At 45.6% G+C, this 19,579-nt stretch overlaps 1 protein-coding gene and 1 long non-coding RNA gene across 2 annotated transcripts; both read left to right on the forward strand.

Annotated features, from left to right (window-relative positions):
* Window positions 1-2,682: 2,682 nt before the first annotated feature.
* LOC117743864 lies at window positions 2,683-4,497 on the forward strand. The gene is made up of 3 exons (XR_004611133.1): window positions 2,683-2,741; window positions 4,108-4,221; window positions 4,367-4,497. It is a non-coding gene; the product is annotated as an uncharacterized LOC117743864 (long non-coding RNA).
* Window positions 4,498-15,204: 10,707 nt separating this feature from the next.
* LOC117743843 (high affinity choline transporter 1-like) lies at window positions 15,205-19,167 on the forward strand. The gene is made up of 8 exons (XM_034551738.1): window positions 15,205-15,460; window positions 16,868-16,981; window positions 17,127-17,282; window positions 17,390-17,538; window positions 17,621-17,764; window positions 18,038-18,191; window positions 18,276-18,490; window positions 18,630-19,167. The coding sequence occupies exons 1-8, from the start codon at window positions 15,277-15,279 to the stop codon at window positions 19,164-19,166; spliced, it is 1,653 nt and encodes a 550-aa protein (XP_034407629.1). The 5' UTR covers window positions 15,205-15,276; the 3' UTR covers window position 19,167.
* The last annotated feature ends 412 nt before the right edge of the window (window positions 19,168-19,579 follow it).

The raw sequence follows: 19,579 nt of genomic DNA on the forward strand, positions 1-19,579 counted from the left end.
CTTTCGTGAAGTTTGCTTTAGGTCGCGGATCTGAGGAGCAAACCTCCTTTGCCTCACTGTCTTTTTCTTCATTGGGGCTATCGAGTCTAGTGTCATTCTCAGTGAGCATGTAGCACTATCGACAAGATGATCAATCTAGGACGGACTAAAGTTAGCACAGGAGTCCTCCGTCACATTGAGACGTGGTATTGAATCAAATGCAGAAGGAATCGCTTCTTTAAATTTAGCTACAGCACTGTCAGTTAGACATCTGGTGTAGAAACTTTTGACTAACGGTGTACACTCCGGGAGTATAAACTCAAAAGTTATGAGGTAATGGTCTGACAGAAGAGGGTTCTGTGGGAAGACCTCCAAATGCTCAATGTCAATGCCATATGCAAGAACAAGGTCGAGGGTGTCGCCAAAGCAGTGAGTGGGTTTCTGTACTCTCTGACAGAAGCCAATCGAGTCCAAAAATTAGATAAATGCAGCACTAAGGCAATCATTATCAATATCCACATTAATATTAAAATCTCCTACAATAATAACCTTATCAGTTTTAAGGACTAAACTTGATAAAAACTCTGAAAATTCAGATAAAGATTCTGAATATGGACCTGGTGGCCTGTCCAGGGTGTCCCCTGCCTTCGCCCTATGTCAGCTGGGATAGGCTCCAGCGCCCCCGCGACCCTAATGAGGATAAGCGGTATTGAAAATGGATGGATGGATTCATTAATAGGCTTGAGTCAAAGATGGCTGCTACTCCACCTCCTCGGCTGGTGCCTCGAGGAATGTGAGTATTAATATGACTTGGAGGAGTTGATTCATTTAGGCTGACATATTCTTCATTGCTCAGCCAGGTTTCAGTAAGACACAATAAATCAATGTGATTGTCAGATATTAAATCATTTGCTAATACAGCTTTAGATGACAGAGATCTAATATTTAGGAGTCGACATTTAATTATCCTGTTTTGTTGCACTGTTGCAGTAGTGATGTTAACCTGTATGAGGTTATGTAGTATGACTCCTCTTCTGGTTACTTTTGATTTAATTAATTTAAGTGGCCGTGGGACAGACACAGTCTCTATAGAGTTAAGGTTAAGGGTGGGTAACTGCTCGAATGGAAGTGCAGAGAAGGGTGGAAGACTACAACTCTGCTTCTGCTTCCTGATCTGAACTCACATTGTTTGCTGGGCACCACCTGGACAACCAGCGGTTGAATGACGACATAATAATACATGTCATCATTGATCAGATTGGGGAGAGGGTGAGAGAAAACTACGGTGTCCGACATTGTCTTGGCATAAGCACACACCGATTCCACATTAATTTTAGTGACCTCCGACCGCCGCAGTCGGGAGTCATTGCCACCGGCGTGTATTATAATCTTACTGTAACTACGCTCATCTTTAGCCAGCTGTTTTAAACAAGATTCAATGTCGCCCGCTCTGGCCCCCGGGATGCATATGACTTTGGTCCCTGGCTTCCCAATCTTCACGTTTCTGACTATGGAGCTACCTATAACCAGTGTGGGTTTCTCAGCGGGTGCGTCGCTGAGTGGGGAAAACTGGTTCGAAACGTGAAGAGGTTGGTAGTGCTCAGTGAGCTTCTGTTTAGACTTAAAACCCCTTCGAAAAGTCACCCAGCCATCCGGCTGCTCGGGGGCTGCCGGGGGACAGCTAACAGAGGCTAACGCTAAAGGCTCCGCGCCGGCTATGGGGGGAGGCGGGCTAACTAGCGTAACTGTCTGAGCTTCGATGGTGCAGAACCGTGCATCTAACCCACTTAGAACTGCCTCCAACCTAGCAAATTAACTACACTTGTTGCATGTACCGTTATCATTAAGGGAGGCAGAGGAATAGCTATACATGAGACACTCTGAGCAAGAGGGAGCGGGAGAGGGAGAGGAAGACATCGCGAGCTGCTAAGCTGGCAACCGGAAGTGATGCAATACGCTTACCGGAAGAGAGAGAGCCATGCGTTCAGGAACATCAGGACACCACCAGCGATCAGTGAATGTGTTGGGAAGGGAGGTATTGTAGGTCTGTTGAATCCGACTCAGAGTTGAATTCCATGAGGGAGTGTCTTTGGATAGTTCAGGAAAGTCCAGTTCAGTGTCTATGTGTGTGTGTGTGTTTTCCCCCCTTCCCCCAGCTCACAGGTGTTCTCATTTGACCCCTACTTGGCTCCACGCTCTTTTGCTGTCAAAAGAGTCTCCCTTTCTGCTACAAGTTAATTGACAACATTTTAGGGAGTAGTTACATGTATACAGTGTTACAACCGGCCCATTGAGGGAAACCATGATGCTGAAGAGGCCCACGGTGAAAATAGGCTATAAAGAATCGTGTCCCAGGAACAGCGGACACACTTTGGAGTTGTGCTGGATGCGAATAATATTAGTATTATTATTCAGACCGCTGTAGGCATAAACGATACCTTTCAAGGAGCTGTGGTTGTTTTAAGCCAGTTTGACTAATTAAATATAATTTAATGACTTTCATGCTCACAGGGGATCTGCAATTAAGCACCTTGCATGAGAAGTAGACCGACTGTCTTCGCTGTAGGTTTAATCCACGATGGCTCTCAATATACCAGGTCTGATAATGCTGATAGCATTCTACCTGCTTGTGTTGGGAATCGGCATATGGGCCTCTTTAAAGTCTAAGAAGATGGAGAAAAACACACAAGGTGGATGGCTCGAGGTTTCTTTTTTGGCAAACCGGAGTGTCAGCTTGGTAGTGGGAGTCTTCACGATGACTGGTGAGTTTTGGTTTGATCATTTCAAATACACTTATTGATCATCTCATTAGTGGTTTTACTTATTTATTTGTTTTAATACATTTGTATGATCTCTAGTCTTTTTTTCTATTTTCAGGTTTCAGTAAATTGGTCAGATACAACATTTGAGATTACGTATGTTCGAGTCAAATAACAATAATGTTTATTTCCTGAAATACTGGTTGGACATTTCTTTAATCAGAACCATTTAAATGAATATACTGTAATTTATTAATTATTGGGTTATTATGGGTTATCAATCTAAACATTACAATGCATCGTATCCATATTTACAATCTGCATTTGCATAATAGCGTAGTTTTTTTCAAACTAATAATGATATTACAATTCTGCATTTTTAGCAAACAATTACAACTACCAACCGTCATACTCTCAAGGACATTTGACATATTGTAAAATTACCAAAAAATAAGGGCTGAAAACCGCCAACTGCAGTGACACCTCTCATTGTCAACGGCCCTGGAACCTCTCCCAAACATTGTCAACGGCCCTTGCACCCCTCCCAAACATTGCCAACTTCCCTCGCATCTCTCCCAAACATGCACTCCGTGCTGCAACACCTCGACTCCCGTGGGACATACGCAAGAACAGCACTGTTGCTGGTCTGGAGACCTTCAGGTTTCCGGGATCCACAATCTCTCAGGACTTAAAGTGGGCCTCCAACATCTACACCATCTTGAAAATGGCACCAGCAGAGGATGTTCTGTCTGCGCCAGCTAAGGGAGTTCAACGTGCCTCATGAGCTGCTGATTCACTCCTCTAACATCCAGTCTGTTCTCTGCACATTCATCACTGCCTCGTTTGGATCGACCACCAAACAGTAAAAGGAACAGACTACAACGGACTGTCAGGTCTGCAGAGAAGATCATTGGTTCCAGCCTGCTCTCCATCCAGGCCTTGTACATCTCCAGAGTGAGGAAACGGGCAGGAATCACTACAGACACAACACACACTGGACAAAACCAGTTCCAACTCCTCACCTCTTGTCTGCGCTGCAGAGCGCTGTACGCCAAAACCACCAGACGCCCACAACAGCTTCTTTCCACTGGCTTTTATTCTGATGAACAATGAATGTCATACTTCACTATTACCTCCACGTTGCCCTATTACCTCTATTTCATTGTCATTGATGTTGTGTTTTATGTTCATATATATATATATATTGTCCATAGTTAAATGTTATGCTTACCTCTGTTCTACCTTGTTGTCCTGTTTCCTGTTCTATTTCTGAAAAGACTTAGTCAAATTCCTTATATGCCTATGCATACATGGCCAATGAAGCTGATTCTGATTATACATCTGTGTGTGTGTATTTTTTCTACTGCAGCTACTTGGGTTGGAGGTGCCTTCATCATTGGTATTGCAGAGTCTGTCTATGACCCCACCAGAGGTCTAATATGGGCCCTTGTTCCTCTGCAAATTTCCATTTCCTTCATCATCGGTGAGTCCCTTTGACTTTACCTTAAAACAACCTTCTGTTAGCACTTTGAGACACACCCTGTATCTGTACCAACACTATGGAGACTGGGCGTGGCCACAGAGCCAAATAATAAAAAGTGTTCCCTTCTTTTTCATCCCTTTCAAAGGTGGACTGTTCTTTGCAAAGCCAATGAGGGAGAACCATTACATCAGTATGATGGATCCCTTTCAGAGGAAGTATGGAAACAAACTGACTGCGGTTCTTGCCATCATTCCTCTCATAACGGAAGTTGTCTGGATTCCTCCGTTACTGATTTCCTTGGTTACACATGTACAAGTACATTCAAAGTAACGCTCACTCTCTGACCCCCACATCGTTTTTCCTCCATTGTGTGTGCTGTCTGTGTTTGTACAGGAGCCACCATGAGTGTAGTTATAGATCTGCCCTTCAGTGTTTGCGTCTGGATCTCTGCTGTGGTGGTGATCATCTACACTGTTCTTGGCGGTCTCTACTCAGTGGCTTGCACTGACGTCATCCAGATCTCACTGGTGTTTCTGAGCTTGGTACGTTTTATACTCCATGAACGTTCAAGATTATGTATTCTTCTTTTATTTAGACCCTCGTGAGTAATTTCCTCTTTCCACAGTGGCTGTGTGTCCCTTTCATTCTGACCAGTAACGTTTATACTGACATCACTGAAACAGCATTCAACCACACACACAACTGGGCTCCTGGCTTGGCCAGCTTGAATCTGATGAAGTCTGGAGATGGATTGATCATTTTGGTAACATGAATAAAATTACAGTATAAAGATTTATAATGTGGCTTTTTAAGGTGTTTAGGCTAACTGTTTGTCATGCCCTCCTCCTCACCTGTCTACTAGGCTCTCTCTTTCTCCCTCTCTCTAGGTGTGTAGGTGGCGTGGCTAATTGCTGATGTGAACCTGGTGTGCTGGTTTGATTGACCAGCTGCCTTCAAAAGCTCCACTCCTGCTCTCAGTCTGCGCCAGACTATAGACTCAGTTCTAGCTGCCGCTTAGACGTAACTATTTAGGTTCTGAAAACATCCTGTTGATCTCCTGTCCTAACCGTGCCTGTCTTCTTGCTCAGGACCAGCAGCTGGATTATTGCCCAGACTCCAGCTCCATAGTTCTGCCTGCCTGCCTGCTTACCTGCCTGCTTACGTTATTGGACATTTCCAATACACCTCTGACTTTAACTCCTGTCTCAGCCTCTGCCTCTGTGTCCAAAACCTGGCCACCTTAACACTGTTATTGGAAATTTGATCTTCACGTGAGGCTTAAAGTATAGATATATATAGGTCGGATTTGTGTCTGACTTTCTCTGACCTCATGCACACGTAATCAACGGTAATCTCACAAGAGTGAGGTGGCCGCATATGCTCTCCACCGACTGCGTGGCCCAGTGCATGATGGGAAACGCCTGGCTGTCACGTCAGAGAGCTGATTGGCTCTTAGATTTGACAGCAAACACCACTTGTTGTAGAAAAATCTTATTTTATGTGTAGCTGTAATAATTGAGTATTATCAACAAACTTTAACACTCAGGTCATTAAGCTTGCTCATTAAAGAAATGCATTCAGTGTAATACCTCATTGTACCACCATGATTGTAAACTATGAAATGGATCGCACTGCTACTGAATGGTTGTAGACGAGTGGAAAACTACTGGGATATTTGTTTAAATCAAACTCACCTGAGAGGCGGAGACGGGGATCACATGCCAAGAGATCGTGGACATGCCTGTGCACCAACCGGAAACCAGTTCCATTTCCTCCTCTCTGGTAGGCGACTTGCCTATGTGCGAAATATGCACCAATGTATTCGCTGTATTCTTGACCAATGGGGTGAAGTCACTCCTTTTACCTGAAATTGTATGAACCGTCTGCAGGCTCGGCTCATAAGTGTAGACGGAGAACTGCTGGCAGACTGTGGACCACTGAAGCCTATCCGACTTCAGCTGAGAACCATACTCTGTATCACAAACTAGTCTTTACTTAAATAAACATGTTTTATTATAACTACCTTTCCCAGACGTCTTTATTATTTTCAACATACTCAAAGCTCGATTGTTGACTATTAGTCTCAGGTTTAATCTGAAGACAAATCTTGTGTGATTGATAATAATAAAACTTATTCTATAACACATGTTTAAAAAAAGCAGCAAAGTTTCACTGGCAGACATGAAAAGAACAAAGGAAGCAGCTACACGCACATTTCTACATAAATATATATTTACAAACACATATGAATAAATCCGAAAGACTTCTGTAAACTACAAGTCGCCTACAGATGGGAACGAACAGGAAGTAACTGATTCTTTGACTACCTGTGTATTCTTTGAAGGCAGCTGAAAACTGTCCAACTTGAACGCCATTCTTTGTCAATGCCCCCTGCTGCTGCTGCTGCCTGTCTACTTCCAGGAGAGGCGCAGTTCATCTCGAACGAGCCTATCGTCAACTTAATGGAAAAATTCGATAATGCGCAAATATTGCATGTTGATTTGAGGGCACAAAGCTTTATTTTGGTTCATGTAGTGTATGTTACTGCTGTATTTCGGTGTATTGAACACCATTAGTGATATACAAGTGAAATACATAGCGTGGTACATGAGAAATTCGAAATGGCAGACACAAATCCAAAACGCACTGTAAGAGCAAAATGTGATAATGAAAATGTAACTATATGTACACTGGGTGGCGCTGTATGGTCCTGTGCTTGCCTATATAGTCAATCATATAATGAAAGAGCAAACGGTTTTGACCTCTCTGGGATTACGAGTGTTAGCTGTTTACACCGATATCTTGGCATACCTCGGCAAAGAGAATAAACACAATATATTTATACATATCAAATGTGTCTGTGGGTGGTGTCAGCGAAGCGAAAATGACGCGCAGTTGGAGGCTGAACAAGAGCGCATCAGTCAGATTAATCCTTGGGAAAAACACATAAGTCGCCGAAGTACTAGACTGGGCTCCTTTAACACGCACAATTTGGAGATGTTTACCAGACTGGTCTGCACTAAAACCTGTTTGTGTGGCATGGGCACTGCTCCCATCAACCGACAACTGGGCTCTTCTCCAACACCTGCCTGCAATCCTGTTCATCAGACCCATCCAGTGAAATACTCCGGCTTCCTTCTCACTCGTTGCCAAAGAGTACTTTTGTGATTTACTTCAGCTTGACTTTGTGACTAACCTCGGTTCCTTGTGCCCAGGATTCCCGTGTCTGCACTTGGGTCCTGCCTAAATCCAACCTTAACAGCAGCTGCATCATTCCAAAGAGATAATCATCCTGAAAGTGCTTTTTATTTGTATCTTCATTTTTGATGTGTGCCATCTTCATTTACTCTTAACCAGTAACATAAATACTGATATCTACAAATCTGGCCAAATCTCTCAAGTGTTGCATTTATTATAACACCAAAAATATTCAAATAGTTCTTGTGGTTGCAGAGAATCTGCTTCCTTACCCTGGCGAGCTGCGTCATTGCAATCACTAATTTGACGTTTGATTGAGAAAAATCAACCAGCATACAGTAACAACAGTTAAGCAACCACCATCCAAGCACGATGGTGGTTGGCAAAAGTCTGTAGAAGACTTGAAAAGAGAGCTTGGACGTTTAGAGGAGCTAAAAAGACTGGAAGCAGCCAGAGCAAGGCTTCAAGTCTATGATGAAAATGAGTTATATCCAGACCAAAGGCTTACTCCACATAATTCTGAGCTGCCTACATTTGAGCAAGCAATTGATCAGGTGAACCCTGTGTATCAGGACCCACAACCACAGAAATATTAATATAAGTCTATAAAAGTTGGTAATTGTACATCCTTTAAATTAATTTCTATTTTAATACTTTTACACTCGTCTGGTCTCCCTTCATGTTGCAGCCTTCAAGCTGGGTTGTAACATAAGGTCAGCACATGCATATGAGGTCAAAAAATGTGAACGTATTGCAGACAATTTGTAAACATCTCGGTGCAAACTTCACGGCGGGTCCTATTTTGTTAGGAAGAGCCTTTTGTCTTGTTTGGGTTTTAACCCTTTGATACACAAGCTATGTAAACACCTTCTAAGGCACAGCATGGGTCAAAAATGACGCATTGACCTACAATGTTATTTCATGCACAACTGAGCCTTCAGTTATCAAGCTCCTCTCTTATGGAACCAGCTTCCACTTTCAGTCACCTCATTTAAGAATAGACTTCAGACTTTCCTGTTTGATAGTGCTTATAGTTAGGGCTGAATCAGGTTTGCCCTGGTCTAGCCCCTAGATATGCTGCTATAGGCTTATAGGCTGCTGGGGGATGTTTTAGGATACACTGAGCACCTATCTCCTCTTCTCTCTCTCCTTATGGATGAATTTACATCTCTCCATTGCACCTTATTAACTCTGCTTCCTCCCCAGAGTCTTTGTGACTTCACGTCTCAGAGGGTCCATTGGACCTGGCTGTGCCTGGTGAGCCGGCCTCCCGTGTTAGCCCTGCTGATGCGCCCTACCCCCCCTCCTCTCTACCTCCTTCTGTTTCATGGATTGGAGTTCCATTCATCCATCCATCCATCCATTATCACCCGCTTATCCGGGGTCGGGTCGCGGTGGCAGCAGGTTCAGCAGGCCGACCCAGGCTTCCCTCTCACCCGCAGCACTTTCCAGCTCATTCTGGGGGATCCCGAGGCGTTCCAAGGCCAGCCGGGAGATATAATCCCTCCAGCGTGTCCTCGGTCTTCCCCGGGGCCTCCTACCAGTTGGACGTGCCCGGAAAACCTCTAATGGGAGGCGTCCAGGAGGCATCCTAACTAGATGCCCGAACCACCTCAGCTGACTCCTTTCGACACGAAGGAGCAGCGACTCGACTCCAAGCTCCCCCCTGATGTCCGAGCTCCTTACCCTATCTCTAAGGCTGAGCCCGGCCACCCTACGGAGGAAGCTCATTTCGGCCGCTTGTATCCGAGATCTCGTTCTTTCGGTCACGACCCAGAGTTCGTGACCATAGGTGAGGGTTGGAACGTAGACCGACCAGTAAATGGAGAGCTTTGCCTTCCGGCTCAGCTCCCTCTTCACTAAGACGGACCGGTACAGCGCCTGTTTTACTGCTGCAGCCGCACCGATCCGCCTATCGATCTCCCGCTCCACCTTACCCTCACTCGTGAACAAGACCCCGAGATACTTGAACTCCTTCGCTTGGGGTAGGCAGTTTGCCCCCACCTGGAGGGAGCAATCCGCCGGTTTCCGGCAGAGCACCATGGCCTCAGATTTGGAGGTGCTAACTCTCATCCCTGCCGCTTCGCACTCGGCTGCAAAACGCCCCAGTGAATGCTGGAGGTCACGGTCCGAGGAGGCAAACAGGACCACATCATCCGCAAACAGCAGAGAGGCGATCCCGAGACTCCCGAACCGGATCCTCTCCGCCCCCTGGCTGCGCCTAGATATCCTGTCCATGAAGGTCACGAACAGGACCGGTGATAAAGGGCAGCCCTGGCGGAGGCCAACACCCACCGGGAACGTGTCTGACTTACTACCGAGGAGACGAACACAGCTCCTACTGCAGGCATACAGAGACCGGATGGCCCGTGCCAACGGGTCCGGCACCCCATACTCCCGCAGCACCCCCCACAAAAACCCCCGAGGGACCCGGTCGAAAGCCTTCTCCAGGTCTACAAAGCACATGTAAACTGGTTGGGCAAACTCCCAGGACCCCTCCAGTAATCTTGCGAGGGTAAAGAGCTGGTCCACTGTTCCACGACCGGGACGGAATCCGCACTGTTCGTCCTGAATCTGAGGTTCGACAAGCGGTCGGAGCCTCCTCTCCAGCACCCTGGCATAAGCTTTTCCCGGGAGGCTGAGCAGTGTGATACCACGATAGTTCGAGCACACTCTCCGGTCCCCCTTCTTGAAGATGGGAACCACCACCCCGGTCTGCCAGTCCATGGGCACTGTTCCCGACCCCCATGCGACACTGAAAAGGCGTGTCAACCAAGACAGCCCAACAATGTCCAGCGCTTTCAGCATCTCAGGGCGGATCTCATCCACCCCTGGCGCCTTGCCACCAAGGAGCTTTTTGACTACCTTAGCGACCTCTGCCAGGGATATGGGTGAATCCACCCCAAAGTCTTCCGGCGCTGCCCCCTCTCCGGGGGACATGTTGGCCGGGTTTAGGAGTTCCTCAAAGTGCTCTTTCCACCGCCCGACGATGTCCCCAGTCCGGGTCAGCAGTTCCCCCCCCCTGCTGAAAACAGCCTGGGGTAGACCCTGCTTTCCCTTCCTGAGCCGTCGGATGGTTTGCCAGAACTTCCTTGAGGCCAACCGAAAGTCCTTCTCCATGGCCTCCCCGAACTCCTCCCATGCCCGAGTTTTAGCCTCCGCGACCATCGTCGCTGCAGCCCTTTTGGCCCGCCGGTACCCGTCAGCTGCTTCAGGAGACCCCTGGGCCAGCCAGGCCCGAAAGGCCTCCTTCTTCAGTTTGACGGCCACCCTCACCCCCGGTGTCCACCACCGGGTTCTAGGGTTGCCGCCACGACAGGCACCGATGACCTTCCGGCCACAGCCCCGAGCAGCCGCGTCCACAATAGAGGCTTTGAACAAGGTCCACTCGGATTCCATGTCCCCAGCCTCCCTCGGGATTTGTGAGAAGTTCTTCCGGAGGTGGGAGTTGAAGACCTCCCGGACAGGATCCTCTGCCAGACGTTCCCAGTTCACCCTCACTACACGTTTGGGCTTGCCAGGTCTCTCTAGCCGAGTCCCCCGCCATCTGATCCAACTCACCACCAGGTGGTGATCAGTTGACAGCTCTGCTCCTCTCTTCACCCGAGTGTCCAAGACATACGGCCGCAGATCAGATGATACGATTACAAAGTCGATCATTGATCTCCGGCCTAAGGTGTTCTGGTACCAGGTACACTTATGAGCCACCTTATGTTCGAACATGGTGTTCGTTATGGACAAACTGTGGCTAGCACAGAAGTCCAACAACAAAACACCATTCGGGTTCAGATCGGGCAAGCCGTTCCTCCCAATCACGCCCCGCCAGGTTTCTCTGTCATTGCCCACGTGAGCGTTGAAGTCTCCCAGGAGAACTATGGAGTCGGCAGGCGGCGCCCTTTCCAGGACCCCTCCCACCGACTCCAAGAAGGCCGGATACTCCGAAATGCTGTTCGGTGCATAAGCACAAACAACAGTCAGAGCCTTACTCCCCGCAACCCGTAGGCGCAGGGAGGCGACCCTCTCGTTCCCCGGGGAAAACTCCAACACAGCGGCGCTCAGCCGGGGGCTCGTGAGTATCCCCACTCCCGCCCGGCGCCTCTCACCCTGGGCAACTCCAGAAAAGGACAAAGTCCAACCCTTCTCCAGGAGCTTGGTTCCAGAGCCCATGCTGTGCGTGGAGGTGAGCCCAACTATATCTAGCTGGTACCGCTCCACCTCCTGCACCAGCTCCGGCTCTTTCCCCGCTAGTGAGGTGACGTTCCACGTCCCTAGAGCTAGTCTATGCTGCCGGCGATCGGCCCGCCCAGGTCTCCCGCCTGGCCCGCCGCCCGGTCTGCATAGCACCCGACCCCGATAATTCACCCTGCGGGTGGTGGGTCCACAGGGTGACAGCTGCTCCATGTTGTTCTTTCGGGCTGAGCCCGACCGGGCCCCATGGGTGAAAGCCCGGCCACCAGACGCTCGCCGACGAGCTCCCCTCCTGGGTCTGGCTCCGGGAGGGTGCCCCGGTTTCCCTTGTCCGGGCAAGGTGGCTACAATCCGTGGGCTGCTATTCATCAGGGTTTATTGAACCGCTCTTAGTCTGGGCTCTCCCCCGAGACCTGTTTGCCTTGGGAGACCCTACCAGGGGCTGACGCCCCGGACAACATAGCTCCCAGGATCACTGAGCCACTCAAACTCCTCCACCACGTTAAGGTGGCGATTCATAGGAGGAGTTCCATTCATACATTGTCATATTCATGTAATGTGTTTATGTAACTTTGTAATGCTGTTCATTCTGTACACATGACATCTATTGCATCTGTCCATCTGGGGAGAGGGATCGTCCTCTGTTGCTCTCCTGAAGGTTTCTTCCCTTTTTTTCCTGTGAAAGGTTATTTTTGGGGAGTGTGATAACTTAAATAAAACCTACTATAATAATGACTTTGTTAAAAAATATTATTTTAGCAGTGATTTGGACCAAAGAATTACACATGTAATATTTGAAATGTTTATTTGTTACTTTGTCACACTCACACAACAATACACCATACAATATTGGCCCTCCTCTCTGATGTCCTCATGTGGCTGGGTGGTGTCAGCGTTTATTTTTTAACCGACATCTTCTCATTACCTCTATAATATGTGTGTTTGGAGGTGGGCCGTGCCCTCCATGCGCCTCTTCATATGTGGCATGACAAGCTCTTTGGCCAGCTCCTTTGATGAATAGGCGCCGTGCATTGGTCACACCACCCATGCACTCAGGGTGTTGTGCAGTGCAGTTGGTGTAGGCATTGAGGGTGGCAACATCCAGCACATTGTGCCAGAGCACCATGGGCCACCTCCGTGTTCTCTGCTTGCATGTGTAGGTGCGAACTGTAGTGGAAAATTTATCGTTTTTCCTTAATGTGACTGTTACTAAACTCTGGGAACAGAGTTCAGCTCATCTTATTATTGTATAGTCCTCTTGTATATTGTGTCTCTCTTTATCTATCAGCTCTCAGGAATGCGCTACAACACCATCTGGGAAAGCAGGCAGAACCTGTTCACATGGATGCCGTGAGAAGGAGTAAGGAGCAAGAGACGGGGAGGGATGAGGGGCAAACACTTGATCAATAACATGACTGTATAAGAATATGTCTGGGTCAGACCTCTTAACCATTTGTGGGATGGAGCTCTGGTCATTCAATTGAATTATTCCAAGTTTCTGTTTAATAAATACTTTAAGACTTTTAAGTATTTGGACATTACACTTGTTTTCTCTAAGGGACAGTGGAAAGGTTAATGTCTATCACAATTGGCGATGAGGATGGGATTGGACGTGTGATTGGGACTTCGTTGGACGACAGATGCGCAAAGAGAATAGTTGATTCCTCGCGGAAGGTGAGAGGCTGTCCTCAGACGGAGTTCGAGATTGCCGCTCCAATCCTGCATTTGGGGAAAAGAATCCCGCCCGGTGAGAGAGCATTTTGCGATGGAAACAGACACTTCGAAGGGCTGTAACTTGCTGGCTCGCACATTAGCCATCCGGACCCCAGCCCAAGGGAAAAGACAAGCCCCCACTCCTCACACGGAGAGCTAATCTGGAAGCAGATCTGGCCTCCTACAAACTCCTCTCTGGGCCCGAAGCAGACCGGCAGGAGGAACCGCAAGCCGAACCACATGTGGAGATAATGCCCATGATGGAGGTAGCCGGACATGAGGTTCCCATGCTGGTTTTTCGCCCATGGGGAGAAAAAGACATTGAAGAAGCAAGGACTCATGTGATAAGCCCAAAGAAAAATCTGGATCAATTCGAAAAGACTCTGATTTCTTTCGTGGGAGAATACAGGCCAACCATGACAGAGATTCGTCAGGATGATGAGCAAGATGCTCCAGCTGGACTATCACAAAATTCCATCGGTGTATACGACCAAGAGGTTGGCCAAACGGTGCATTGATCATAACAATGAGAGCAAGAGCAACCAACCATACATGTGCACTGTCAAAATCAACATATTTTATTAATTAAATCAAGCTATTTGTGACCTAAACCTGTCTCTTAAGATTCACTTCACGCAATGTCGAGAAGCCGAGGGAAAGGTCGATTTAACTGCCATAAATATTATTTATGTTTATTATTTAATAGGCTTGTTTACATATTATTATTTGTACAATTTTTTTCTTGAATGTTGATTATGTTGATAGGAACTATTTAAGTTAAAGAAGTTAAGCTATAGAAGTGACAACAAAGTGTTGAAGAATCTTAAAGATTATTGTTTTCTAAGTTGGCCCATTTCCCTCTTGGTTGTGTGCAGCCAGCGAGGTACGTTCTTTGTGTTAATGTTTCGTCACGCATATTTACGTGCAAACTGTTTCCGTGTAATGTGAACGCCAACGTGTGTTGAAATGTATTTATACAGTTCGACGGTGGATTGATGACGGTGGTGTTGACAGAAGTGTTCCGAGACAAATAAATCCATCAGTAACAACTAAAGAACAGAGGTGTCGTGTATTTCCTGGAGGGAGTGATAGTCGAACTCGGACCTGCATGATTCCCCGGACCTGCTCATGCAAGACAGCTCGTCAAGACGGAGTCACAGATAAGCCACTGTTAAAGGACACACAAGTTCCACTCGTTTTTTCATGAAGACGTTCGTAAGTCAGACACTTAAGTTTGTGTTCTGAAAGGTGACACAAGGATTGGAAAATATAATGGACTGCAAGGTGCTGTGTGTAGCCAAATAACATAACAGTGTTTAACAAGATATTAAGGGGCATTAATGTAAGTGATTTAGTGATCATTCATTATTTCATTGAAAATAGGTAATTGATTTCCTTAAGAAAAGAGATTTTTTTGGTTTGTGTGCATTTAAGAAAGCTGACATTTGGAGTGAAGTTTTAGATTTGAGTATTTTTGTAGAATGTTGTTTGTTGTAAACTGCACTGCTTATTTAAGACAACTTGATTGTGTACAGGTTACTTTCAAATAATTTAAAATGTCACAAACAAGTAAAGAGAGTCAATATGAGGGATCACTCGTAGAACAAGTAGCAGAGACAGAGCAGACAGATGAGTCTAGCGTTGTACAACAAGTGTTACAGTCTGAAGAGCTTCGACGAAGTGATAGAGCCCGTACATCAACTGTAGGCCCTGAAAATAAGTTTTCCAACAGTATGTTTTTTGTATGTGGAATGACGGAATCTGTGGACACTTGTTTGAAACCAACACCAACACGATGTCAACACGTAGTCGGAACACCGTGTACCTTCTTTACAAGTCTGAACTCATCCATAACCGACTGACGTCACCGAAGGCAAGTCATATTATAGTGGATCTGCAATTAAGCACCTCGCAGGAGAAGTAGACCGACTGTCTCCGCTGTAGGTTTAATCCACGATGGCTCTCAATATACCAGGTCTGATAATGATGATAGCATTCTTCCTGCTTGTGTTGGGAATCGGCATCTGGGCCTCTGTAAAGTCTAAGAAGATGGAGAAAAACACACAAGGTGGACGGCTGGAGGTTTCTTTTTTGGCGAACCGGAGTGTCAGCTTGGTAGTGGGAGTCTTCACGATGACTGGTGAGTTTTGGTTTGATCATTTCAATTACACTTTTTGATCATGTCTGAGTCGTTTTACTTATTTATTAGTTTTAATGCATTTGTATGATCTCTAGTTTGTTTTCTATTTTCAGGTTTTAGTAAATTGGTCAGATACACAATTTGAGTTTACATATGTTCATGTCACATAATAATAATTATGTTTATTTCCTGAAATTGACGTTTCTCTAATCACAACCATTTAAATGAATATACTGTAAATTATTGATACAACCCTAATTATGAAAAAAATAAGATCAAGATGGCAGCCTCGATACAACGCTCCCTGGTACTTTTTCTGTTTTGGGGTTATTATGGGTTATCATTCTAAACATTACAATCCATCCTATCCATATTTACAATCTGCGTTTGCATATTAGCTTCTTTTTTTTCAAACTATTAATGATATTACAATTCTGTATTTTTACCTCAACCAATTACAACTACCAACAGTCATACTCTCAAGGAAATGTGACATATTGTCAAATTACCAAAAAATAAGGGCTGAAAACCGCCAACTGCATGGCACCTCTCCCAAACATTGCCAACTTCCCTGGCATCTCTCCCAAACATGCACTCCGTGCTGCAACACCTCGACTCCCGTGGGACATACGCAAGAACAGCACTGTTGCTGCTCTGGAGACCTTCAGGTTTCCGGGATCCACAATCTCTCAGGACTTAAAGTGGGCCTCCAACATCTATACCATCTTGAAAATGGTACCAGCAGAGGATGTTCTGTCTGCGCCAGCTAAGGGAGTTCAACCTGCCTCATGAGCTGCTGATTCACTCCTCTAACATCCAGTCTGTTCTCTGCACATTCATCACTGCCTCGTTTGGATCGACCACCAAACAGTAAAAGGAACAGACTACAACGGACTGTCAGGTCTGCAGAGAAGATCATTGGTGCCAGCCTGCTCTCCATCCAGGCCTTGTACATCTCTAGAGTGAGGAAACGGGCAGGAATCACTACAGACACACCACACACTGGACAAAACCAGTTCCAACTCCTCACCTCTTGTCTGCCCTGCAGAGCGCTGTACGCCAAAACCACCAGACGCCCACAACAGCTTCTTTCCACTGGCTTTTATTCTGATGAACAATGAATATCATACTGCACTATTACCTCCATGTTGCCCTATTACCTCTATTTCATTGTCATTGATGTTGTGTTTTAGGTTCATATATATATATATATATATATATATATATATATATATATATATATTGTCCATAGTTAAATGTTATGCTTACCTCTGTTCTACTTTGTTGTCCTGTTTTTTTTTCTATTTCTGAAAAGACTTAGTCAAATTCCTTATATGCCTATGCATACATGGCCAATGAAGCTGATTCTGATTATACATCTGTGTGTGTGTATTTTTTCTACTGCAGCTACTTGGGTTGGAGGTGCCTTCATCATTGGTATTGCAGAGTCTGTCTATGACCCCACCAGAGGTCTAATCTGGGCCCTTGTTCCTCTGCAAATTTCCATTTCCTTTATCATCGGTGAGTCCCTTTGATTTTACCTTAAAACAACCTTCTGTTAGCACTTTGAGACACACCCTGTATCTGTACCAACACTATGAAGACTGGGCGTGGCCACAGAGCCAAATAATAAAAAGTGTTCCCTTCTTTTTCATCCCTTTCAAAGGTGGACTGTTCTTTGCAAAGCCAATGAGGGAGAACCATTACATCAGTATGATGGATCCCTTTCAGAGGAAGTATGGAAACAAACTGACTGCGGTTCTTGCCATCATTCCTCTCATAACTGAAGTTTTCTGGATTCCTCCATTACTGATTGCCTTGGGTACACGTGTACAAGTACACTCAAAGTAACGCTCATTCTCTGACCCCCACATCGTTTTTCCTCATCATGTTTTTCCTCCATTGTGTGTGCTGTCTGTGTTTGTACAGGAGCCACCATGAGTGTAGTTATAGATCTGCCCTTCAGTGTTTGCGTCTGGATCTCTGCTGTGGTGGTGATCATCTACACTGTTCTTGGAGGTCTCTACTCAGTGGCTTACACTGACGTCATCCAGATCTCACTGGTGTTTCTGAGCTTGGTACGTTTTATACTCAATGAACGTTCAAGATTATGTTTTCTTCTTTATTTAGACCCTCTTGAGTAATTTCCTCTTTCCACAGTGGCTGTGTGTCCCTTTCGTTCTGACCAGTAACGTTTATACTGACATCACTGAAACAGCATTCAACCACACACAACAGGGCTCCTGGCTTGGCCAGCTTGAGTCTGATGAAGTCTGGAGATGGATTGATCATTTTCTACTGATGGTAATATCAATAACATTACAGTATGATGGTTTAGTATTTAGGCTAACTGTTATTGGAAATTCCATCTTCACATGAGGCTTAAAGTAAGCTCAGTTATCTGAAGCTTCATTATGATGAACGTCACTATTTGCCATAGTTAAGTGCAATTTTGAAATTCAATGACATTGTTTTGCATAATTTCTGTCAGTATCAGCAACATAAAGGAGGACTTGGTTTGGCTCACTTTATATATATATATATATATATATATATATATATATATTTTTTTTATAGACTTTTGGAAATGTGGCCATTCAGGATTTCCATCAGAGGACACTGTCCTCCAGCTCCACGTCTACAGCCAGGATCATCTGTTTCATAGCAGCAGGAGCAGTAATCATTGTAGGAATCCCATCTGTGCTGATTGGAGCCGTAGCAGCTTCAACAGGTAATCTCTACTCTTTACCTGTTGGTACTCATCAGGAAGGTGAATCAGCATTCATTGTTGTCTGTTCTGCCTCCTGTGTTTCAGACTGGAACTCCACCTCATATGGCTCTCCTTCTCCATACGAGCGAGGGGAGGCAGCCATGGTGTTGCCCATCACCCTTCAGAATTTAACCCCAACCTACATTTCTGCCTTTGGCATTGGAGCTGTTGCTGCTGCTGCGATGTCATCAGCTGACTCTTTCCTTTTGTCTGCAACCACCATCTTCACCACCACCATCTACCAGACCATCAGGAGTCAGGTGCAGTAGGGAACAGGAGCATGTTCTTTATATGCTTTCCTCACCTCTTCACTGGGTCTGTGTTTGTTGTTTTACTGCTTTGCATTTATTCACTTCCGCAAGATTAAATATTTAAGTTTTCCATGGTTTTTGCTTTTAGGCATCCGATAAAGAGCTGCAGTGGGTGATTCGTGTCTCCATAGTGGCTGCAGGACTTGTGGGAACATCCCTCACCTCTCTGGACTACAGTGTCATGATTTTCTGGATCCTGGGCTCAGACCTGACTTACACCATTATTTTCCCCCAGCTGGTCTGCGTCCTCTTCATCAGGGTTTCCAACGGTTATGGGGCTGCTGCAGGCTATGTTGTTGGAGTGGTGATGAGAGTTTTGTGTGGAGAGCCGTTGTTTGGCCTGCCTGTGATCCTACATTTCCCAGGATGCACTTTAGAGAACGGTGTTTATGTTCAGCGCTTTCCTTTCAAGTCCATCTGCATGCTGTCTGCTCTGGCCTCCATCTTGGTGGTTTCATATGTGGCCTCACTCCTGTTTAACAAGGGTATCTTTCCTGAGAGGTGGGACGTGTTCAAGGTGAAGTCACAGGAAGCACCACCACCAGCAGATGGAGCCAGAGAGGCTGATCGTAAAAAGGCTGCTGCTGATTCTGAACATGAATCGATGCTCGATACAGGTTGCTGATTCAGTTCCTGTTGACTTCATGTCTTGTTTTCTTTTTGTAACATTGTATTGGTTGCCAATGATGTTCACTGTTTTCTATATAATTAATTAATGCATATAATTCAGATATAATATCTTTTTTCAGATTCACATAAAATATTGTTTTGCCAAAAACCTCATGAAGATAGCAGTCTTTGTTTCATAGTTTTGTTCTTTCAAGAGATTTTCACCAGTCTTCTGTTATTGCCTAACTGGTGAAACGTGACACATTTTTCATTAATAAATACCAATATCTGAGAGATTTTTCATGTGGGGTACTATTTTTAATCATAGCTAGTGTTTAACAGAAACCTGATTCTGGTTGGCTTCCTGGTTGGTCAATCTGATGTTGGTTGATATAGAAAGATCCTACAGGCTGTAAGCATTAAAAGGAG

Source organism: Cyclopterus lumpus, chromosome 2 (assembly GCF_009769545.1).
Source record: "Cyclopterus lumpus isolate fCycLum1 chromosome 2, fCycLum1.pri, whole genome shotgun sequence".
In the NCBI taxonomy this organism is placed as follows: domain Eukaryota; kingdom Metazoa; phylum Chordata; class Actinopteri; order Perciformes; family Cyclopteridae; genus Cyclopterus; species Cyclopterus lumpus.

Bases quoted from the DNA above. Each gene is read 5' to 3' on its own strand.
- LOC117743843 (XM_034551738.1), top strand. From the start codon at position 15,277: ATGGCTCTCAATATACCAGGTCTGATAATGATGATAGCATTCTTCCTG. The intron at 17,283-17,389 runs GTACACGTGTAC...GTGTTTGTACAG, and splicing joins TCCATTACTGATTGCCTTGG to GAGCCACCATGAGTGTAGTT. The intron at 17,539-17,620 runs GTACGTTTTATA...CTCTTTCCACAG, and splicing joins CACTGGTGTTTCTGAGCTTG to TGGCTGTGTGTCCCTTTCGT.